The 24,526-nt window shown below is 48.3% G+C and overlaps 2 protein-coding genes across 2 annotated transcripts; one reads left to right on the plus strand and one right to left on the minus strand.

Annotated features, from left to right (window-relative positions):
* The first annotated feature begins 816 nt into the window (after positions 1-816).
* Positions 817-8,937, plus strand: ZNF771 (zinc finger protein 771). Its single transcript, XM_065924638.1, has 3 exons — positions 817-927; positions 1,285-1,434; positions 7,878-8,937. The coding sequence occupies exons 2-3, from the start codon at positions 1,294-1,296 to the stop codon at positions 8,679-8,681; spliced, it is 945 nt and encodes a 314-aa protein (XP_065780710.1). The 5' UTR covers positions 817-927; positions 1,285-1,293; the 3' UTR covers positions 8,682-8,937.
* A 3,386-nt stretch (positions 8,938-12,323) lies between these two features.
* On the minus strand, positions 12,324-15,717 carry DCTPP1 (dCTP pyrophosphatase 1). The gene is made up of 3 exons (XM_065924641.1): positions 15,554-15,717; positions 14,761-14,871; positions 12,324-12,816 (listed from the first exon to the last, which is right to left on the minus strand). The coding sequence occupies exons 1-3, from the start codon at positions 15,649-15,651 to the stop codon at positions 12,516-12,518; spliced, it is 510 nt and encodes a 169-aa protein (XP_065780713.1). The 5' UTR covers positions 15,652-15,717; the 3' UTR covers positions 12,324-12,515.
* Between the last annotated feature and the right edge of the window lie 8,809 nt (positions 15,718-24,526).

Below are 24,526 nucleotides of genomic sequence, written 5' to 3' on the forward strand. Positions count from 1 at the left end.
AGTGGGAAAATACAGATCTTTATATATGAACTATCTTAATTTTTAAATGTTGGGAATTAAAATTTGTAAAACCTCTCAAGCTTTTTTTGAAGTTTACTTTTAAACCTGAGGGCCAAAATACTTCTGTGGCCTGGATCTGGTCTGTGTGCTATAAATTTCCACCTAGGCTACTGGGCTGTCAGAGATGCTATGACAACACTTACTGTGGAACTTAGGTAAATCAGTTTACCTCCTTGAACTTCAGTTAGCTCATCTGTGAAATGGACCCACCTTTGTGAGGAGATCAGGGGTGTAAAAGGCTTAGCATAACGATGGCGCCCAAGAGGCGCACCACACAATAAATGGCAGCGATAACTTGGGTGCCTGTTGGTAAGTATGTTCTAAAGGGGCAAGGTATCCCAGAGACCAGGAAACCCGAAGGCAATGCCGGGAAAGCAGAAAAGATGGAAGAAGAGGCAAAAAGAGGGAAGGAGAGAGGTAAGGAGGCAACAGGGTCCGCCCTCCAGGCGGGGCGCCAGCGAGAGGCCCAGGCAGGGGCGGGAGCGCACGTGGCCTATTTCGGGCGGAGCAGACGCGCTTGGCCGCCACGGAGACCTCCGAGCCGGCCACAGGAAACGAGCTTTGAAGGTAGGTCACAACTAGACTGCGAGGACGTTGAACACCGAGTAGGCCGGCCTGGGGCCTTTGGGAGTTAGGGGATAGCTGAAGGCGCTGGGTGTGGGCTTGCCACCCTCCCAGGGCAGTTTGGGCCGGACGCCTGGGTCCTCTGGCCTCTCCCCCTCGGGGGCGGAGTTATGTGTTCTGAACCAATGGCCGGTTGCCTCTGAGGCCCCGCCCACGCCCCGCCCCCGGAGTCGCGGCGTCGCAGAGTGCCCAACCGCCCGGCGCCCTGGCCTGGGGCAGCGCGAGCGCCCGAACCTGCGGCTGGTGAGTGCGCACCCCCCAGGGTCTCCGCCCCGATCCCGCCTCCAGCCCGTGCCCTAGAGCTCCGGGCCGCTGACCCAGGCTCCTGGGAGTGACTCAGCGCGGGGAGGGTGGCGTCTCACCGGGGCTGGAGATTCGAAGTGTTCAGGGCCTTGAATGCCAGGATGAGTAGCGTGAACGAGTCTTTCGAGCTGGTCCCGGGACAAGGCTGGGGCCTAGGGCCGGGCTGGGATACAGGGAAGAGGGTCAGACACAGATCTGGGCACGGGAGGAGAAGCCACGGCTGCATCGCCTTGTGTGGGCCAGAGCCCTGGTCGGGAAGGGGGGCGGGTCCTGAGCTGACTCAGCTCCCTGCCCCAGGACACCAAGATGCCCGGTGAACAGCAGACGGAGGAGGAGGAGGAGGAAGAGATGCAAGAGGAGATGGTGCTGCTGGTGAAGGGTGAGGAGGAAGAGGGTGAAGAGAAGTATGAAGTGGTGAAACTCAAGATCCCTATGGACAACAAGGAGGTACGTGTCCCACACCATGGGGGTCCCATCGGCCCTAAATCTGGTGCAGGTCCAGCCTCCCTCAGTCAGAAGCCAGGGATCCTCCCCCTACTTTCCCTGGACTCTCAGGCTTAGAATCTCAGAGTTGGCCACCCATCCTTCTGTCCCACTGTCCATGCTGCCACAATACAGATGTCACGCCTACTGTGCCAGGCTCTGTGCTGGGTGCTGGAGAGTAAATGCCCTCCTCGGTTTCTCGTGGAACTTGATGTATAGCAGGGTTAGACTGACAAGGGTGTGGAAGGTTTAAAGAGGGGAGTTTTAAGCAGATCAAAGTATGAGTTAGATTTCCCCTTTCGGGACCCTAGCTGCCACTAGGTATATTTCTATTTCCCAGAACTCTACAAGACTCCCACCCCAAGCCACAGCAGCCCTTGTGTCCTTATGCAGGGTTTCTGGGCCCGGGTTCCCTGATTTCTTCCTGCACAGTGGCCAGTTCCCAGGAAAAGAAAGTTCTGCTGCCCCCTAGTGGGTGTGGTGGGGCCTGGGGGAGGGGGCTGGCTTCTGTGGCCTCCTCTTCCAGTCAAAATAACTATTTAGGGAATTCCCTGGCGGTTCAGTGGTTAGGACTCCATGCTTTCACTGCCTTGGCCCGTTTAGTTCTGTTTTTCTCAGGCCTCCTTGGCCCATCCTCCTAGCTCAGCCTGCCTCTTCCGGCCCTGTGAATCCCCTGGTCTCCTTTGGCCTGTAGGTTAAGAAAAAGACTCCAGAGTTAGGGTGAACTTCCAACTCCATCAGTTACTTACCAGCTGTGTGAGCTTTGGCAAGTTTAACCTCTTTGTGCCTCAGTTTCCTCATTGGTAAAAGTGAAATCATAATAGCACCTACTTCTTGGGATTGGAAGGATTACATGAGTTAATACTTGTAAAGAGTTAGAGCTGTGTCTGGCACACAATAAACATTCTGTGATATTTGTTGCTATTATTATTCATTCTTCCTCCTAAAGTTCAGGACTTTGGGCTAGGTCATCCTTCTGGAGATGTTTCAACTCATTTTTATCAAGGCCTCAATAAGGCTGAATCCTGGGGCTGGATGTGAACAGGGAAACCAACATGGAGGCCTAGACAGAGGAGCGAAGGCAAATAACTCAAGGCAGTAGGAAACGTTTCAGGGAAATAACTTTGACATGGGCCTTGTAAACTTAGTGGGAATATGGCAAATAGAGGAGGAGGAAGGGCATTCCAGGATGAGGACACAGCAAGTGCTCAGAAAAGATAAGGCCAGAGAAGCAGATGGACCAGAGAGTAAAAGGTGTTTGCGTATAGTCAGCCTATAGATTTGTACCTACTGTGTTAGGTTATGCAGTGCCATGAGACGCTTCAAATCAGAGAAGAGGCATGATCACATTTCATTTTTAGAAGAATCGTTGGCTGTTATGGGGAGACCAGGTCAGGTAAGGCTGATAGCCTGCTCTAAGGTAGTGGCAGCAGTGGTGGGAAGATGGAAAGGAGATATTTGGGAACATTGTTTGGAGTGGTTGGAGCTAAGGATGGGAAGGGTGGGGGTAGGCATGGCTAGTCATGAAAGGGCGGTAGGGCTACACTCTGAATGGTGTCACTTAGTGGTTAAAAGCATCAGCTCAAATCCTGACGACCACATTTACCAGCTTTGCCTTAACAGCTTTCTCAACTATAAAATGAGATAATGAAAGTAAGATCCTTGAAATCCAGAGTAAATATCACGTGGGTGACTGGATTTGGAGGAGAGTAGAAATATGAGTTACACACACACATCCCACAAAGATTTAGCACGGTGCCCACAAAATAGCTCATCAACTTGCTGTGTGGTCTCCTTGAGTCTGGGTTCTTATGAAATAGTGGTCTCCGAAGCTCAGTGTCCACATTCTGTAAGTCTCAGCTCTCACGTGGCCAGTCATTGTCCAGGACAGGCCCTAATTATGGTGCACACAGGGATTAGAGTAGTCTCTCACCTCCTATCAAAATCCAAACTATCTTTAATGAATAGAAAGATTTTCCCAGAGGGCTCTATGTGCATCCAATTCTGTCTTTTCCTGCTTAAAATCGAACCTTGAGTGGTTTTGTTCCCCTAAGCTCCCATGCCTGGCATTCCAAGCTCTTCATCCTTCAACCTCATGGCTTCATATCTAGTTGGTCAGCATCCTTCCCATGCCCCAGTTTCAAGTACACCTGACCTTGAAGACTTTGCCCGTGTGGTCTTTTAGCCTGTAAAATGCTCTTTACTTTTCCCATCTGCTTTCTCTGGGAGAGTAGTGTGCCTCTCTTCTAGATCAGTTTTCATTTTTAACATGCATACATTCCACTTGGAGATCTTGCTAAAGTGAAGATTCTGATTCAGTAGGTTTGGAGTGGGATTTGAGATTCTGCATTTCTAACAAGTTGCCAGTGATGCTGCTGGTCTATGGACCACCCTTCTTGTCGCAATGAGTGAGGGAGGTCAGGATTGTATTTTATACTCTGTACTCCAAAGAAGGGAGATTCGGACAGCTAAAAGGATCCAGGGGAGGGAGACAAGCTGTGGAGGTGACCTCAAACTTGTCAGTGAGATAGGATTGCATCATGGCTGAGAGAAAAGCCGTTTTGGACAATGACAGCCTTCCAGTGTAAACCCTGGCCCTGCTGATGGATCAGCTGTAGGGCCTTGATGGTCACTTAATTCTGAGTCTTCTATCCTTATTTTAAAATAGAGCTAATACAACCTAACCCAAAGGGTTGTGAGAATTTAAAACAAGAACATGGGTGAAAAGTATTTATTGCAGTTCCTGGCACATAGTGAGTGCTTAGTAAATGGCAGTTATTTATTAATTAGAAAAGTAATGGTTGAAGAAGAAACTGGAACATTTGCTCTTTTTTAAACTTAAGCAGAAAGGCAAAAATCACTAACTTTAAATACTTGGATTATCATATTATTAAACTATATTGTATCCCCCTAGTGCTCTCATGTTAAGAGTGCAGATACCCATTATTCTAATTTTAAAATCTGACAGTCGTGGAATTGAAAAGACATGTAAGTCTGGTATTTGCCAAACTTCATTCACGTGTCTATTGCTCACCTGTTGTGCTCATTTATTTAGTTGCCTTCTTCAAATAGATTCACGTTGTTTTGATAAATAAATTTACCTTCATCTGAACAATAATGCTGATAAAACTGTGGGTTTCATGAGATCTGTTGTTTTTCTAATAACCATGAAGATAAATACATGATGATCATGATGATAAAAGTAAGCCTACATAATACTTAGAAGCCTCTTGCATTCTGTGATGTGCATACTTCAAGTTGGGAAATACTTGATGTTACCTAGCCTACCTTGCCCTCCTTGGTTCAGTGAGGCAGGGGGAGGGAGGGATTTGCCTGGGGTCTTAATGAGCTAGACTCAACCCCTCACCAAGATTCTTCCTGGGGCACCCAAGGCCTCTCCTCCTGGAGTTGGAGACTCCAAGGGTACTTGTGTGAAGAATTTCTTTTTCCCAAATTAGTGAATCCAGGGTTAAGAAAGTCCTCAGGCTGGTCAGTCACCTAAAAGAAGGGTGCCAAAGAAAAAAAAAAGGGCCAGAAAAATATAGATATAATGAGAAAAATTCTTTCCACGATATAAACCTCATAGTTGTTAAAACCAGGGCAAGACTGGAAAGTGTGACCTTGAATTCAGACTGTGCCAAATTGCTGTGGGGAGTTTCTCAATTTAAAGTATCAAGTTGTATTTTAACCTTGAATCCCTCTTGGAGAGTGCCAGGCACTTGGAATCCAGCCGCTGGCACATCTTGGCACTCTGAGTGCAGGGAAGCAGTGTAGCCTACTGATGAAGGATGAGAACTCTATACAATCAGTCCTGACTCCCATGGGCTATATCAATTTAATCTCTCTCAGTTCAGTTTTCTCAGTTTCCAAAAGATAATGCCTGATCCTGGGGGTAGGGGTGGGGGAAGAGGGGTGACAGGAAGATTTAATACAATAATGTATTGTACATAACAACACTGTCAAATCTTACACTCTAATGTTATTATCACTAATATCATTGTATAAACTGTTGTAGCCAGGGTTGCCTTGGTTGGTGACTAATATTTCAAACTGCTTTGTTTCCACATTTCTGAAAAAGTGAAAGTGAAAGCTGCTCAGTCATGTCCGACTCTTTGCGACCCCTTGGACTATATACAGTCCATGGAATTCTCCAGGCCAGAATACTGGAGTGGGTAGCCTTTCCCTTCTCCAGGGGATCTTCCCAACCCAGGGATGGAACCCAGGTCTCCCACATGGCAGGCAGTTTCTTGACCAGCTGTCCCACGTTTCTGAGATGGTTACCAAAAAGCTGCTGTCTTTTTAAAATTAATTAATTAATTATTTTGGCTGTGCCAGTTCTTAGTTGTGGGCTGTAGGATCTAGTTCCCTGACTAGGGATTGAACCTGGGTCCCCTGCTTTGGGAGCATGGAGGCTTAGCCACTGGACCACCAGGGGAGTCCCCCAAAGCTACTGTCTTTAACAAAGGATCTTGAAGGCCCTGAAGCTGCTGTCAACAACTTCAGAAAAAGGCCTTACTACTCCCTAGTTGTCACCTCTCTTAAGCTGTTTCTTTATCTATAAAAGAATAATGATAACTACTTAGAGAAGTAGAGAAGAAGAATATGGTAGAGAAGGAATATGGGGAGACAGAAGCTAACGCTGTGTTATCCTTAATACATGCCTGGTTTTTCACTTGGTCATGAATTAATATTCTATTTACTTAGTCCATGAAAGTGAAAGTGAAGTACCCCATGGACTGTAGCATACCAGGCTTCTCTGTCCATGGGATTTTCCAGGCAAGAGTACTGGAGTGGGCTGCCATTTTCTTCTCCAGGGTATCTTCCCAACCCAGGGATCAAACCCGTGTTCCCACATTGCAGACAGGCACTTTACCATCTGAGCCACAGCGAAGCCCTGCTTAGTCCATAGTAGAGATTCAACATCATTTTTGCTAGGATGAGCCTTCTCTTTTCTATGAAGGAAGCAGTGTGTCCTCAGTACTCCTCTTTACTGTTAGTGCAAACTGTTTTCCCTTCATCTGCCTCTTATAAAGCATTTCTTTTTCTGATTTTATCTCTAGAGACCCAGACCTCATGAAACCGACTTATTCTCCAATTTTTTTCATTTCAGGCCTCAGAGTATTTGGGTTTCATGCTTGCTGCCTTTTGTGCAGCTTTAAAAAATGATAGGTGCTTGCTCTTAAAAGTTTATTAAAGAGTCTGAACTTGATTGTAGCCTGGCTGTAAGACACCATGCTCTCCTGGGTCTCTGACCTCACTGGCTGCTCAGTCTCCTTTGCTGGCTGCTTTGCATCTTGCCTCCCAGTTCTCTCTAGTCCCTGAACTCTTCCAGTCTCAAGGCTTTAAAAATCCCCCGCAGGCTGATGTCTTCCCAATGTACATCTCCAGCCTGGGCCTCTCTCCTGAGCTCCAGATGTGTCCAGGACAACTGTGGATAGGATCAGAAACAGACCACAGGTACCAACTCTTTGTTCCCCCACAACACGCCCCCCCTCCCTCCACCATTCTGTAGATGACAACACTGCCTTTGCAGTTGTCAAGCTCAAAATCCTTGGAGTCATCTTGACGCCTCTCTCTCATGTCTAATCTATCATCAGGTTGGCTGTCTCCAATTGCAGAATATATCCAGAAGCAGACCACTTCTCACCACTTTCACTTTCCACCTCTGTCACCTGGGTCCAAGCCATTGTCTTCTCTGGCCTGCAGTACAGGGGCCTTCTCGGTGGGTTTCTGCCCCTTCCCTCCTTCATTCTGTGGAACCTTTTAAAATATGAATCTTATCTGTCCCTCATTGCTCAGAACCTTCCGACATCTCCTCTACTGGTTCCTCATCAGATTCTCATTCAAGGATCTATGCTAAAATAACGCGCCTTAAGGACCACTTCATGGATTACTCCTCCCCGACAGCGTTCTGCCCTAGGCACTTTTTCTTGCCATTCCTGGAACGAAAAACTCCTGCCTCAGGGCCTTGTTTTCCCCTTTTGCCTTCTGGAAGCTGCTCTTTCACCTCCTTTAGGTAAAGGCTCAGATGACAACAGTGAGGTTTCTTAACCCTATTTAAGTTTGCACCATCCCCCTAGCACCAGCACCCCTTTTATCCATTCTTCCTGAAATTATGAATTAAAAAAAAAATGTAATGCTGAATCCCCAGTTCCTAGAACAGAGTCTGGCACATTACGCGCTCAATAAATTTTGGCTGAATTAATAAAGAATAGCTGGAACGACACCAGGCATTGTGATATGTGCGTTAATTATCTCATTAGACGCACACAACAGGACTGAGCGGTGCACCCCTTGGCCTTAACTACTATACAAACGGGGGACGGGGAGGCTGCAGCTGGCGGAGCCCCAGGTCTCCGGCTCCCGGGTCTCTCCGTCAGGGCTGACCTGTCCCCCTCTCCCCGCAGGTCCCGAGCGAGGCGCCAGCGCCGTCGGCGGACCCGGCGCGCCCACACGCGTGCCGGGACTGCGGCCGCGCCTTTGCACGCCGCTCCACACTGGCCAAGCACGTCCGCATACACACGGGCGAGCGGCCCTTTGCGTGCACCGAGTGCGGCCGGCGCTTCTCGCAGAAGTCGGCGCTGACCAAACACAGCCGCACCCACACGGGCGAACGGCCTTACGAGTGCCCGGAGTGCGACAAGCGCTTCTCCGCCGCCTCGAATCTGCGGCAGCACCGGCGGCGCCACACGGGCGAGAAGCCGTACGCATGCGCACAATGCGGCCGCCGCTTCGCGCAGAGCTCCAACTACGCACAGCATCTCCGCGTGCACACGGGCGAGAAGCCGTACGCGTGCCCGGACTGCGGACGCGCCTTCGGCGGCAGTTCATGCCTGGCGCGCCACCGACGCACGCACACAGGCGAGCGGCCGTACGCCTGCGCCGACTGCGGCACGCGCTTCGCCCAGAGCTCGGCGCTGGCCAAGCACCGGCGCGTGCACACGGGCGAGAAGCCGCACCGCTGCCCCGTGTGCGGCCGCGGCTTCGGCCACCGCTCCAACTTGGCGGAGCATGCGCGCACGCACACCGGCGAGCGGCCCTATCCCTGCTCCGAGTGCGGCCGGCGCTTCCGCCTCAGCTCGCACTTCATCCGCCACCGTCGCGCGCATATGCGGCGCCGTCTCTATATCTGCGCCGGCTGCGGCCGAGACTTCAAGCTACCAGCTGGAGCCACTGCCACCGAGCGCTGCCCAGATTGTGAGGGCAGCTGAGCCGCCGTTTCTTTTCTCCGCGGGGTGCGAGCCTCCAGCTGGGGAGGGGCACTCTGGGATTCCAACCTGGGGCTGCGTTAACCTGGACAACTCCCCGCCCCACCACCAGCGTCTTGAATAGGATGGGACTGGCAGGTCTGGCTGCCCTGGAACTGGGAGGCAGGATTCCCCTACCGGGATCCCTGGAAACGTGCCCACTTCCCCCTCATTACATCCCCTCGGCCCATGTTAGACTGAATAAAAGTATTATATCCTCACCCCATCCGTGCCTGTGAATGAGGTGGGCGGGGAGAGGCGGGCAGTTGGGGGTCTCCCTAGGCTTAGTTGAATTAAGTGAATCGGCATGGATTCAAGTGGGGCTATAAGCCCAAAAGGGTTCCAGGAACTGGGTTTGTGGGTGTGGAGTCATTCTACACTTGCTCCTTGGCTATGTCTTCATGAACTCAGATCTAGAAGGGTTCATAAATTTGTCACATCCGTGATCAACGGGTAATGCATTTTGCAGAACTTTGGTGAGTGGGCATGAACCTCATGCAGCTCAGTCTAGCAGAGAAGCAATAGTGGCAGCTTTGTGTGCAGGTGTATGCTCAGTCATGTCTCTTTGTCAGTGGTAGCCCACCAGGCCCCTCTGGCTATGTAATTTCCCAGGAAGAGTACTGGAGCAGGTTGCTATTTTCTTCGGAATCTTCCCAACCCAGTAATTGAACTCAGGTCTCTTGACTTTCCTGCATTGGCAGGCGGATTCTTTACCGCTGCACCACCTGAGTTTAAAGGCCTTCAGTGCTACATTATTACTAGCTCATTTTCATCCTCAAAGCATTCCAAAGTTAGGTAACTCACTTTACCTCTATTTCTGCAGATAAGCAGATAGGTACTGACAGCCAGTCAGTAGTCCCTTAGGGGACTGACAGCAGGCCTTGTCACTGGGACAATGATGGTGGAGCTATTGGATAGGAGAGGTCCTCAGTGCAGTCTTGGAGTTTAGACAAGCTCTTCTCAGAGGCGACATTTTTTTTTTTGGTGTGCCCTGGAAGGATCTTAGTTCCCTGACCAGGGATTGAACCTGCACCCCCCTCCATTGGAAGAAGCGTGGAGTCTTAACCACTGGACTGCCAGGGAAACTCCCTCAGAGGTGACATTTGAGCTGGTCTTAAAGTCAAGAGAGTTGGAGTTGGGGAGGTATGAAGAGAGCCCCGGAACCTGCATGGCAGACTTGTTAGAGCTTGCAGGCGTCCCTGGGGGTGGAATGTAGAGACAAGAAGCAAGGAGGTTGGCAGGAGACAGACCACTAAGGACATTGAAAGCCAGGTGAACGGTTCAGAGGCCACACAGAAACCTTGAGGGATTAGAGGGGAGGGAGGGATCTGACATATTATGGAACTAGAATTCATAGGAGTTAAAGTGGACCTGGGACACGGGAGAGTTGGGCTGATTTCACTTCTTAGCTTGGGGGACTGCAGGCAGTGTCACTGAGATGGGGACACAGGATGAGGAGCAGGAGGGGTTAGGTGCAGCCATTGTTGCAGCCCAGTCTGGACACAAAAATTTGGAGGCATCAGGGAGGTGACAGAAGTAACAGCTCAGGGGGGTCAGGTCTGGAAGCTATGGCACCACATCCAGAGAGGGTACTCAAGAACTTGAATCTGTGAATGAACAGCCAGAGGTAGAAAGAAAACCGAAAGTGTCTGGGAAATCTAGAGGAAAGTGTTTCCCAGAGGAAATTTAGCTGTCAGATGCTGCGCTGGTGACCACTGTGTGTGTATGAATTCAGGGAAAGCAAAGAGAACAGTTTCAGTTGAGGTGTGTGCATGCTCAGTCGTGTTGTGTCTGACTCTTTGCGACCCCATGAACTGTAGCCCGCCAGGCTCCTCTCTTTGTGGAATGCTCCGGGCAAGAATACTGGAGTGGATTGCCATTTCCTCCTCCACAGGATCTTCCTGACCCAGGGATTGAACTCGCGCCTCCTCTATCACAGGTGGATTCTTTACCCCTGAGCCAACAGGGAAGCCCCTCCAGGGAAGGGGTGGGGGTGAAAGCCAACCTTGAGTGGGTTAGGGCAGAAATGAGAGAATAAGGAAGCAGAGTGGGTGGCTTGGCTGTGAAAATCATGATGGAAGTAGCTGGAGTTTTGTTATTTTGCCTTATCAATAGGGAAGAGGCTTGATGATGCTTTATGGGCTGGTGGGAAGGGCTAATGGAAAGGAAGAGACCTTAATTATATAGAGGAGAGAGGAGATAATTGATCAAGGAGACAGGATGAAATAAGAGATCAATAAGATAAAGCTCTTGCTATCACTAATGGGAAGGTTTGGAACTTAAAGCAGTTCCAACCTGATGGATTCTCTTACCAGGGAAGTAAGAGAGGTCACTGGTTAAGAGGGAGTGAGGTCGTTAATAAGAGGACTGAGGCCAGTAAAGTGGAAGGCTTCATTTCACTGATGGAAACAGGGTGAAGGAGGCAGGCCACAGGTATCTCTGAAAAGGAAGTGATGTGCCTGAGGTCACACAACGTGTGAATCATACATTCCCAACAATACCTTTAGATAGAAGTGGAACAAACAAATTTGCCTTGGGAAGGAAGGCCGTGACGGGTTGGGGGGTGGGATGGCAAGTGTTAGGTATTCCAAGGTCCAAAAGAAAATAAGCCTTGTTCTGCTCCACACCAGACAGACCTGACCCTGATCTGTGTTGGGGGCCAAGGGAGAGGGGCAGAGGGCTCTCACAGCTCTGGGGTCTGATGGACAAGAATGGGGCCTGGGACTCAGGCCCAGGCTGGCCTTAACATATTTCCTGCCCTGGGCTCCTGAAAGTTTTGAGTTGAAAAGCAAACTGATAACAACTGCAAACTTAACAACTACCTACTATGCACCAGACACTATCCTAAACACTCTACATTTTTTTTTTTTTTTTGACTGAGTGGCATGTGGGATCTTAGTTTCACGACCAGGGATCAAACCCAGGCCCCTTGCATTGGAAGTGTGGGGTCTTAACCATTGGACCACCCGGGAAGTCCAGCACTCTATAATATAATAGCTTACTTAAACCTTACAACCCTACTAAGCAGATACCATTATTTTCATTTTAGATGAGGAAATGGAGGTACAGAAAGACAAAAATATAATGCACATCATGTTGCATGCTAAGTTGCTTCAGTTGCGTCCAACTCTTTGCAACCCTATGGACTGTAGCCCATCAGGCTCCTCTGTCCATGGGATTTTCCAGATAAGAATATTGGAGTGGGTTGCCATGCCCTCCTCCAGGGGATCTTCCCCACCCAGGGATCAAAGCTGTGTGTCTTATGTCTCCTGCATCGGAAGGCGGGTTCTTTACCACTAACACTACCTGAGAAGCCCCATAATGAACATCATCTAGTACCAAAGATGGCATCTGAGCCCAGATAGCCTGGCTCCAGAATCTGGGCTCCTATCCAACACTACATAAAGCCTCTGATCTTATTTAGAGAAGGGGAAGGGACTTAACATGAGATCAGACAGGGAACTTTCTAGAAATCAGATCTCTGCTCTGCAGGTGGGAGGTACAATAGAAAAACTTGGGAGTTGGGCTTACAGGCATTCTGGGTCCCCCTCTCCAGCATGGACTGAGACAGAGCCTCTCTGGCTGCCCCATGAAGAGTCTAGAAGCTGGTAACCGAAAGTTTTATTGAGGGAGAAAAAAACAGGAGGCTATCTTCTGGAGGTTCTGGGGCCTTAGACCTCAAGAAGTGTAGCCCCCAGGTCCATGATCTCTTAGGAAAGAACTAGAATGAGGTACCTTGGCCAGGCACCCTCTGCTCCTCAGAGGCCATGCTGAGCTGCAGGTTCTGTGCCCATGTTTCTAGGTTGAGACCTGACCTGTAGACTCAGAGGCAGGGTCTGTAGGCCCCACGGCCTGGTTTTCAGAGGTGGCCCCGTGGGGCAAGTCTGTATACTTGCAGGCAGAGCCACGGGATAGATGCGCTGGGTAGCGTCGCCGGTTGATATCCATCTTGGAGAGCACTGCTTGGGGCAGGTCTACATGGCAGCGGGCTGCCAATGCTACCAGGTAGATGAGGACATCACTGAGCTCCTCTTGAAGGGCTGCTCGTTCCCTGGGGGACCAGGCTTGGGGCCCAGGCTCCTCATCGGGCTTCCACTGACTGGGGACAGAACACATAAGACAGGCACACACACATAGATGCTAGCGAGGACAGTGGGTTCCACCTCTCTTAGGAGCAGCCCACACCTTGAAGCAGTGAACGCCCACTTCCTAGGAAGTTTCTTCCAGGACAAGTCAACTCATCTGGGCCCTGGACTCCTTATGGTGGGGAGGAGACCTCATCAGATGATTCATCCAGCCCTCTGTGTCCCTACCTAAGCCAAGGAGAGGACATTTCACTTTTTGGGACCCAGTCCTACCTGCCAACCCCCAGCCACTTCTACCCCAGACTAAACCTTAGACTTGGACCACTGCAAAATCTGCTAATTCATCTTCTCTTCTTACCCTACCATCTTTTAAAAGAACAAATTACATTTCATCCCTCCCCTGCTTAAAACTCCCCCAACTGGACTTCTCTGGTGGTCCAGTGGTTAAGAATCCACCTGCCAGTGCAGGGGACATGGGTTCAATCCCTGGTCCGGGAAGATTCCACATGCCATAGGGGAAGCTAAGCCCGTGTGCCACAACTTCTGAGCCCATGCACTGCAATTAGTGAAGCTCGAGTGCCCTAGAGTCCCTGCTCTGCAACAAGAGAAGCCACTACACCTAGAGAGTAGACCCTACTCACTGCAACTAGAGAAAGCTCACATGCAGCAACAAAGACCCAGCACAGCCAAAAATAAAAACGACACTCCTCCAACTGTGCTTGGAATAAAACCCAAACTCCTACCATGCCCTCCAGGTTCTGCATGAAATGACTCCTGTCTCTGCCAATGTCATTATCCACCATGCTCCCTCTCACCCCCCCTTAAAGTCACTCATTCTAGCCTCTTCTGTCTTGCAAACAGGCCAAACTGTCACAGGGCCTTTGCACTTACTGCTCCCTCAACCTTGAATGCTCTTCCTCCATCCATGCTTCCCATCAGGTCTCAGCTCAAATGTTACCTTCTTAGAACAGCCTTCTCCCTCTTTTTCTTCCCTCTCCTTCTTTCTCAACACCTCGTGTTATTTGCCTCCTAGAACTTGTCACAGTTCCATATCTTTTAAAGTTAGTTCACTTATTTATTGTCAGTCTCTTTGCACTGTGAGGGTATCCATCTTGTTCAAGGCCATATCTTGACTCTAGATGACCTAGCACCCAGCCGGTGCTCATGGACTTGTAATGAATGAATGGATTGCCCTCCCACACATCTGTGCCCTCATTTCTCCATGCCCCTGAGACTACCCTGGTTTGATCCTCATCACCTTTTGCCTCATCTACACCAGTCTCCTCACTGATCTCCCCTGACACAATTCTCCTAGGGGATCAAATCCACTCGGCAGGTACAGTGATCTTTCTAAAACTCAAATCGGGTCAGGTGTTCTGTCCAGAACTCCATTACTTCCCAGCCAAATCCTACCATTCTGTGTTCCTATCCTACCCATCTCTTCCGCAGCCACAAGAGATATATGTATTGAGTACTTAATGTGTCAGGTACTTGGGACACACCAGAGAACAAGACAGATACAAAATCCTTGCCCTTTGTCAAGAAACTTACACTAAAGGAATCTTACATAATCGCTTAAATCCTACATTCTCACTGAATTTAACTTGCCCTTTTCCATCTCACTACCTGTGCAAATGTGGTTCCCCCTCTCTGGAATGCCTTCTATAGAAGACCAGCCTTTCTACCCCAGAGGCAGAGGTAAAGGAAGGTTCCCACCACCCCTCCTCAGACCTGGGTCTGCCTTGCTGTTTTTACACCTTTCTCCCCCAGGAGACTGGGAGCCCCTAGAGGGCAGCAGACCCATAAGTCATCTCTCTGAATGCCCAGCAACCAGGTACAGAAGAGCCTGGTAGTGAGGAGCAGAAACTGGATCCATGGATATTTGATGGTCAAATGAATCCTCCCCTCCCCTCCCCTCCTCAATACAGACTCTTCCAGAAAGCCTGTCATCTACTCACAAGAGCTCTGCCAGCTCCCCCACTTCCCCCACCAAGGCCAGGAGGAGGTTCCGAGGCTGATGGAATTGCTCCCAATCTCGTTCAGCAGCGAACTCAGCATGGAGACGGCGGCTGGAATGGGAGAAAGGGGTAGAAGTCCAGGTCCCAAGGTTAGGGGATGGGGGAGGAGATGCAAGGCCCTGGCAGGTACTCAGTGAGATGCAATGGGAGCATGCAAGTCAGAGAGGATTCTCCAACTAATTCTTTGGATGGCCTAAACAAGTCATCTCTTTTTTAGAGAATTTGGTTTTCTCATCTGTAAAATGGGTGCATCCTTACAGACCCGAAACTATCGAAATCTAATAATACCCCCATTTTCATTATTTCACTTCTTGTTGCTGCTTCTGCAGTTTTCCTCCACCCGGAATAACCCTGTCTCTGCATATCTAAATCCTACTGATTTTACAGAAAGCAGCCCCAGGACACTTCCCCCAAGAAGCCCTCCTGGATTTCCTCCAGAAAGAAATGTCTTCGACGTCTCAACACTACATCTGCTCCCATCCTACCTCCCGCTCCTGGAGGACTGAGGCAGGGCAGAAGCATCACTGTACTCTGGTATGTCCCCTGCCTCTCATGTGTATAGTTAAGCCCATTTTGCAGAGGAGAAGGTTAGAAGTTTCGCCTGGGGTCAACCCCCCGAACTAGAACCTGAGCACAGCTACTAGCCTTTTTTCCCGAACACGTGGAGGGACCCTCCCCGAAAGGAGGGAGTAAGGGCAATCTCCCCAGCTCAGGCTGGGCAAAGACGGCTTACATGTCCTCGAGCGTTGGTTCCGAGCTGAAGCTGAAAGAGCCAGGAGCAGTAGCGTTCTCTCCTCTGGCACCTCCACGCGTCTCTTCACTCGCGGACATGCCGCCCACCCAGCTGCAGCCCGGATGGTCCGGGAGAACCAGGAGTCAAGCTCGGAGCCCCCGCCTCCACAGCCCCTGACCAATCACAGGCGTTTGTGATTGCTTCACAGGGGCGGAGCCAAAGGAAAGACCAATTATTTATGTGGAGTTCGCTAAATCCCTCCCCTTACCCGGACTGGACCAACCTGAGAGGACTTCAAGCAGGCGTTCCTTGGCTTCCGCCCCTGAATTCTTGAATCTTGACCGAGAACCTTAAAGATATAGGTACCAGATTGGACCAGGGGAAGAGACAAAGGGCAGAGGGTGGAGAGCGCAGGCGCGTCACTTTCCCTTTGGGACGCCAGATGGCGCCAAAGCGAAATGACAAAGCGGGGAGCCTCGTGGCGAACCCCAGAAATGAATGGTTTAAAATAGAGAGGGGAGTTTGTTAAAACGATACAAGAATGTCTCCAGGGTAAAACTGAGCCTGAGGAATGAACTAGAACTAGGGTTTTTGTTCAGTCCGTCAGTCGTGACCGACTCTGCGACCCCCTAGACTTCCCCATGCCAGGCTTCCCTGTCCTTCACTATCTCTCGGAGTTTGCTCAAACTCGTGTCCATTGAGGACTTCTCTATAACCTAAAAAGTAAAGAATCTGCCTGCAATGCCGGAGACGAGGGTTTGATCCTTGGGTCGGGAAGATACTTTGGAGAAGGGAATGGCAATCCACTCCAGTATTCTTGTCTGGAGAATCCCATGGACAGAAGCCTGGTGGGCTGCAGCCTGTGGGGTCGCAAAGAGTTGGACACGGCTGAGCCACTAAAATACACACACACACTTCCACTGAGTCGATGATGCCATGCAACCATATCATCCTCTAGGGGAACTAGGGAAGCTGTTTCAATTTTACATATTTAATCCTCACAGCTATTCATTCAGTCCTCAAATCAGCCCTCTGAGGTAGTTAATATTATAATCATCATCTCCATTGTACAGACACAGAAACTGAGGGATTGTGTAATTTAACAATACAGTTAGTAAAGTCGTAACCAGGTTACAAATTTAGGCAGTTTGGCTTCTGAATCTGGATTAACTCCTACACTATATTGTCTCAAATGGTGGTAAGTGCTATGGTACATAGCAAGATAGAAAGGATCTGGATCCTTGATAATACTGCTGAACCACTTATTTTTAAACAGGTTACAGAGATGCCCTGATTTAAAACTCTGGTTATATAAGATAATAAATCCCTTTATTGGTCAAACCACTTTTAGGGTTTTGTTTTTGTTACTTGTCTTTGAGAAATTGGACATTTAACCTGAGTAATTATTAATAAATCAAGGGGAATAGGGGACTTCCCTGGTGGTCCAGTGGCTAAGACTCTGCACACCCAATGCAGGGGGCCCAGGTTCCATCCCTGGTTAGGGAAGTAGATCCCACATGCTGCAATTAAATATCCCAAATGCCTCAATTAAATATCCCAAATGCTGCAATGACAGTCAAAGATCCTGCATGTTGCAACTAAGTCCCGGCACAGCCAAATAAATATTTTTTAAAAAACGTTAAAGGAAAATCAAGGGGAATAGAGTACTAGGTAGAGAGAACACCAGTGCTTAAAGCAGGGAAGGCTTGGCATGTTCTAAATGCAAAAAGAGTTCCAGTGTGGCAGGAATGCAGTGAACAAACAAGCAGGAGAATGGTGGGATGTGGTGTTGGAGAACTAAAAAGAGGTGAGATCAGATCAATCAACCATCGATTTTATTTCATATTTTATTTTATTTCGGATTTTAAATATGTGGGAGACTTTTGACGGATTTTAGGCAGTGGAGCCATATGATCATAGTTTGTATTTCTGAACCCTCTTACTGCTGTATTAAGAATGAGCTGGAGGAGGGACTTGTCTGGCGGTGCTGTGGATAAGAAGATAAGGAGGTGTCCATCTGCCAATGCAGGAGACACGAGGCCGATCCCTGATCCAGGAAGATTCCACATGTCGGGTAACAACTAAGCCAGTGCACCACGACTGCTGAGTCTGTGCTGCAACTGCTGAAGCCCACATGCCCTGGAGACCACGCCGCACAACAAGAGGAGCCACCGCAGTGAGAAGCTCTCATTCGGCAACTAGGGAGTAGCCCCCACTCGCCACAACTAGAGGAAGCCCTCACAAAGATTCAGTGCAGCCAAAAATAAATAAACAAATACTTTTAAAAAGAATGAACCAGAAGAGGGCAAGAGTAAGAAGCAGGGAGATGAGGTACTGCAGTTTTCCAGCAAGAAATGTTGGTGAGTTGGCCTGGGCTGATGGTGGGTGAAGATGAAAAGAAGTAGATGCATATCCTAGAGACAGACCTATAGACTTTGTTGGTTTTGAGCTAGTGAGATGGGAGAAAGGTAGGATCAAGCATGGCTTGCAGGTTTTGAGTGTTGAGCAGCTTGGTGGATGGATGGTGACTAATACTGGGATGAGGAAGATGAGGTGCAGGATTGAACACAAGAGGCATCAGAAGTGTGGTTTAAGACAAAGCAAGGTGAAGACCCATATCAAGTTGGCAGGTGGATTTATGAGCCTAAGGGTTAGAGGCAAGATCAGGGCTAGAGATTCAGATTTGGTAGTCTCTGTCATTAAATACTACTTGAAGTTAGGGAATTCAAGAAGAATAACTAGTACAAGAATCTAGGTAGGTAAGACTAAGATTTGGGATACTCCGACGTTTAGCAGTTGAGCCAAAGAGAAGAAAAGGGCTTCCATGGTGACACATTGGTAAAGAGTCGTCCACTTGCCAAATCGGGAGACAAAGGATTGATTCCTGGGTTGGGAAGATCTCCTGGAAGAGGAAATAGCAACCCGCTCCAATATCCTTGCCTGGGAAATCTCATGGACAGAGGAGCCTGGCGGGCTACAGTCCATGGGGTTGCACAGTCAGACATAACCAAGCGACTTAACAACAAGAGAAGAGAAGGTGAGGTAGGAGGAAAATTGACAAAGTGTGAAGTTAAGGACACTAAGAGGAAAGTGTTCCAGAGTGAGTGGACATATGATGCGGCTGAGCACCTGGGTAAAATGAGAGCACAGAATTTGCTACTGGATTAGGCAACATGGAATTTAGATATAGGAGGTGGGAGGAAGAGGGAGTCCTGGGTAACTCCTAGGTTTCTGGCTTGAGTAAATAGATAAATAGTTTTGTTATTTGCTGAAATGAGGACATAGAAGACCTAGAAGTTGTGGTAGGAGGGAAGATACTGAATTTACTTTGGGACAGATTGAGTCTGAGATCTAGGCAAAACATCCAGGCAATGTCCAGCAGGTAGGTGGATATACAGGTCTGAAGTTTGAAGCATTGAGCTGCCCTATGGATTTGGGTACTGAAAGTTTCAGGAGCCAAGTACCACCCCTAGCACCTTCCTTGGTGTTTACTAAGCTTCTCCAGTTGTGTGTGTGTTCAATCGCATCTGACTTTACTGCCCCATGGACTGTAACCTGCCAGGCTCCTCTGCCCATGGAATTCTCCAGGCAAGAATACTAGAGTGGACTGCCATTTCCTACTCAGGGAATCTTCCCTGACCCCAAGGTCGAACCCACATCTCTTGTGTCTCCTCCACTAGCAGGTGGATTCTTTATCACTAGTGCCTCCTGGGAAGCCAAGGTTCTCTAGACCAGAAGACAAACTCTTACTGGAATATAAAACACCACTTGGAGAGCAACTTTCTCAAGAGTCCTCTGCATCGCAGATTTTTTAAGAGTCAGGTTTTCAGGACTTCTAGAGTTTACAAATGGTCCTTGGAGACTGATCTGAAGGAGGAAGAACTCTCCCTGAGACTGCCTCTGCCCATCACCCACCCCCACCCCAGGAGGTTCCCTGGCAGAGCTGTAAAGCTCTTCCAAAGCATCCTGCAGGGACATCCAAGTTCTTTGCTCCCACGACATCATCCTCTAAAGACCAATCGGGACTTCTCTAGCAGTTCAGTGGTTAAGACTGCTTCCACTGCAGGGGGCCTGGGTTCACCCCTGGTTAGGAAATTAAGACATGTGTGCTGGGCAGCGCAGTTAAAACAAACAAAGGTGTTTCTCCATTGCCAGCTAATAAATGTGTAATGACAGAGTGGACAGAACTTTTTGCTGGAACAGGCAAACATGTAAATGCACACATACACCCTTGAACCACTCAAGAGTTTGGCCACCTTCCCCACTAGAGCCAAACAGGTGCAACTGGTTTCAGTAAGGCTCTTTGGGGAACCTTGGAGTGGAAGTGGCTGCAGCAGCTGGAGAACAAAGCAGCAGAGACCTGCAAACTGCAAAGGTGGTGTCAGGGTAGGGGAACCTGGGTCAGTCAGAGCTCCCAGAGACAACAGAGAGAGATGGGAAACTAGGACTCAGGTGATTGATTGGGAACCTACCTGCCAATGGCCTTGAGAAGACCGTTTCTCATCTTTGAGCCTTGATTTCCCTATCTATATAATGGGGATCTGGCCCAGGTGGCCTCCAAGGACACTTCATATGTGTGCTAGGAGGACCAGGACAATATGTATTTTGTCCATGGCTGGGTCCCAATAATCTACTTCAGTTCTGTTTTCTTTTCTTTTTTTGCCTCGCTAAGCAGTTTGTGGTATCTTAGTTCCCTAACCAGGGAACCTGGGCCCTTGGCAATAAAAACTTGGAGAGTCCTAACCACTGGATTGCCAGGGAATTCCCAGTGCTGTTCTTATTGGAAGTAGATCTGTAGGCCTTATTGGTTTTGAACTTGGGGATGGAAGAAAGGGTGCTGCTATAATTAAAATGTGCTTCCCAGTTGGTACAGTGGTAAAGAATCTGCCTGCAGTGCAAGAGACATGGGTTCAATCCCTGGGTCAAGAAGATCCCATGAAGGAGGAAATGGCAACCTGCTCCGGTATTGCCTGGAGAATCTCATGGACAGAGGATTCTTGCAGGTTATAGTCCATGGGGTTGCAAAGGGTCAGACACAACTGAGTGATTGAGCATGCACACATATAAATTTTTCAGGGGTAGTCATAACAGAGCCTTTTTCAGAAACTCCAGCCTAGCCTTGTCAGGCCAGAGAGTCCCCAACATCCTTAGAAGTCCTTCGCCAATCTATTTATCTGGCCATATCCCCCTACACACAGGCTGAAATCCACTCTCCCTGCCTTTGCTCACCCACTCCCCTTCTTCTGGAATGCCCATCCCCATTCTCTGCATATCCAAATCCAAATTCCACCCATCCTGTAGAGCCCTGCTTCAAAGCCTCCTCTAGGAAGCCTTCCGAAACTTCCTCCAAAAGGACAGAATTTGGTTTTATATAGTACTTCTTTCACTCTTACTGCCATGGCACTTACCACTTCTTACTTTAATTTGGGGGAGATTGATGACCCTGTTCTAGATCCACCCTCAGTCCAGTCTCCTAGAGAACAAAAGCAGTGTCAGGTTGTTTCCCAGGACCTGGTACTTGAATTATCTATACATACTAATTTAGAGGAGGGTATCTCATGGGATCCTCTCCATGACTTGCCTGCCATAGGTGAGTATGGCTATGTCTATTTTACAAATGAGGAAACTGAGACCCAGAGAGGTCTGGAGACTCATCTGAGATCATCCAGAAGGGCAGAGGCTGAAGCTCCCCAGAATTCCCCAGTGCTCTTCAGCAAGGAGTAAAAGGAGGCAGCTCACATGTGCCTGAGTATCTGCTGAGGTCACCTGGCACTCAGCAGGTGTGAGTGCTGTCCTTCTGTCCTTCTTTCTGTCCCTCTTCATCTTCCTCTCTCTCTACTTTCGATTTCCTCTCCTTTTTCTTTCCTTTCTTTGGCTCCCTTTTTCTTCCTCTTTCTTTCTCTCCATCACCTTTTAAGAAACACTTTTTTTTTGCTTTTTCTTTATTATTATTTGGCTGTGCTGGGTCTTCATTGCTACCCTCAGGCTTTCTCCAGTTGCAGTGATCGGGGGTTATTTGCTAGTTGCAGCGTGCAGGCGTCTCATTGCTGTGGTTTCTCTAGTTGTGGAGCACCGGCTCTAGGGTATGCAGGCTCAGTAGTTGTGTCCCATGGGCTTAGTTGCTCTGTGGCATGTGAAATCTTCCCAGATCAGGGATCGAACCCATGTCCCCTGCATTGGCAGGAGGATTCTTAACCACTGGACCACCAGGGACATCCTCCTTCACCTTTGTTACACCTCTGTTTATACCTGTGATTCTGTTCTGATTTCCACCCCAGGCCTGTCACCTCCCATTACCTGTTACTTCCACTTTGCTGCCCAGGCCCTCTTCAAGGAGTAGTTGGATGCCTACCTCACTTCCAACCCCCTAACCCTTCCTAGGTTAACTAAGAGGACCCAGGCCAGGGAAGCATCCAATTGTTTTCCGGCCCTTTTCTACTGTCCAGTCCAAGCAAGAAAATAAACCAGTTAGAGAGTTGTGTTCATTGATAAGCAGAACCAAGGCCCAAATTTCTTATCCAAAGCCTTGTCTTGAGAGATTGGTGGTACCCATTTCCACCACTAGGAGACACCTAGAGCAAGGAAAGTGTGAAAACAGACGGTGCTGGAGTCCCTGGTGTGTCTCACTCACTCACTCATTGATTCAGTATATCCTGAGCATTAACTGTGGGCCAGACTCTATTACAGGTGCTGGGGATATAGAACATCCTCTGCCATCTTGGAGCTTACACACTTGCAGAAAGGGACAATTAAAAAGTAAACTAAGAAGGAACTTTCCTGATAATCCAGTGGATGAGACTCCGAACTCCAAATGCAGGGGCCCTAAGTTTGATCCCTGGTTGGGTAACCAGATCCCACATACCTCAAACTAAGACCTGGCATGGCCAAATAAAAAACAAAATATCTAAGAAGCCAAGAAAGGGCTTCCCTGATGACTCAGCCATAAAGAATCCGCCTGCAATGCAGGAGACCTGGTTTTGATCCCTGGGTCAGGAAGATCCCCTGAAAGAAGGTATGGCACTCCAGTATTCTTCCTGGGAGAATCCCATGGACTGAGGAGTCTGGTGGGCTACAATCCATTGGGTCGCAGAGTTGGACATGACTGAAGCAACCGAGCACGCAGACACGCTAAAGCTAATAAATAGCATGATGAGTTGGAGAGTTGCCAGGTGTTGGCTGAGGTCAGAGAGGGCTTTTATGAAGAGGTTTTATTCTAGCTGAGCTAGGACTGAGAGTCAGCCAGTTGGATAGACAGATGGAGAATAAAGGATCTCGATTTGTTTGAAGCACCATAGAAAGGCTAATGGGCTAGAGTTCAGTGAGAAAGGCAGTGAGTGTGCCGTGAGATGAAGTGCCTTGAGATGAAGCAGGGGTTTTGTGGAAAGTAATTTGAGAGCTTTGAGCTCTGAGAAAACCTGATTGAATTTATCTATTTATTGTTAGATTACATTTTATTTTTGGCTAGAGTGGATAACTGCCTCATTTTTTTAAAATTTGCTAATTTTCTATGTTGTTGTTGCTGGCGTTTAGTTGCTCAGTTGAGCCTGACTCTTTTGCGACCCCATGGACTGCAGCCTGACAGGCGCCTCTGTCCATGGGACTCTCCAGGCAACAGTACTGGAGTGAGATGCCATGTCCTTCTCCAGGCGATCTTCCCAAGTCAGGGATTGAACCTGTGTTGCCTGCATTGCAGATGGATTCTTTACTGCTGAGCCACTGGAGAAGCCCCAATTTCCTATTAATTGTCAATAATTCTTTTTACATCTTCCGATTACCTTCCAATACAATTTTTCACACAATTAAACATATCAACACTCTATCAATTCAATTTTCCTATTCCTAGAAGCCTTCCAAGCTTCTGCTCCAGCATGAGCTGGTTCTTCTCTGTGCCTGGTGGACAGCTCTTAGCTGGAGAGCTCCCTTCACCTTTCAGCTGTGCTGGATTGTATTTCCTGGACCCTGTGTTTTTCCTCTTTCTCCGTTTGCTCCTTTGTTTTGCTGGAGCACATCTTCCAGCAGTTTCTTGAGAAAGAGTGAATGTGATGAAAACACTTCAATACCTTGCATGTCTTAAAAATATCCTTAGGCTATTTGTTTGGAAAAAAAAAAAAAGTTGCTATAGAATTACAGAGAAAATCACTTACCCTCAGAATTTTGGAAGTACTTTCTCATTGTCTTTTAGCTTCCAGTTCACTGCTGAGAAGTCTGATACCAGACCTTTGTGATCTCCTCTCCTCCTGGAAGCTTTAGGAGCTCACCATGATTGGAAGCAAGGACTTTAGCACCAGGTTGTTTAGTTAGTAGACTGCCAGTGCAACCTTGACCAAATTTCTCAATCTCCTTGCACCTCAGCTTCCTCATTTGCAAAATGGGGTTGTTGGAAGTTTACAGAAGTTAAACAGTGCCTGGCAAAGAGTATTATATAAGCATTTGCTATTGTTTTTATTATGGTCTTTTAATCCATGGTATTTTCACAATAGTTAATAATAAAATGAATGTAGGCCTTTTTCCACTCCCTGTGCGGGGAACCCAAAAGGCATGTTAACAGACACAACTTTTAAATTTCAGAAAACTTTCTTGTATAATTCTTTGTTTTCTTCCTTTTATATGCTTTATTACCTCTTTCTGGAACTCTCATATGTTAAACATCCTGGCCCATCTCTGATTTTCCTGTTTCCCCCCTTCATTGTGCATCTTTTTGTTTTGTTCTCCTTTCTGATAAATGTCAGCTTTACCTTCTAAATCTTCTACTGAGGACTTCCCTGATGGTCCATTGGTTAAGACTCCAAGCTTCCAATCCCTGATGGGGGAACTAAGATCCCTTATGTCTTATGGTGCAAATAAATGACAACAAAAGCTTCTGAATTTGAAGATTTTTAGCTGTATTTTTATATTCTAAGTGCTTTGCTCTCTTATTATCTTTCAATGGTTGCTTTTTCTTCTTTTATTCCTGCTTTTTTTTCTTTTGCTCCC

This window comes from Muntiacus reevesi, chromosome 2 (assembly GCF_963930625.1).
Source record: "Muntiacus reevesi chromosome 2, mMunRee1.1, whole genome shotgun sequence".
Lineage (NCBI taxonomy): Eukaryota > Metazoa > Chordata > Mammalia > Artiodactyla > Cervidae > Muntiacus > Muntiacus reevesi.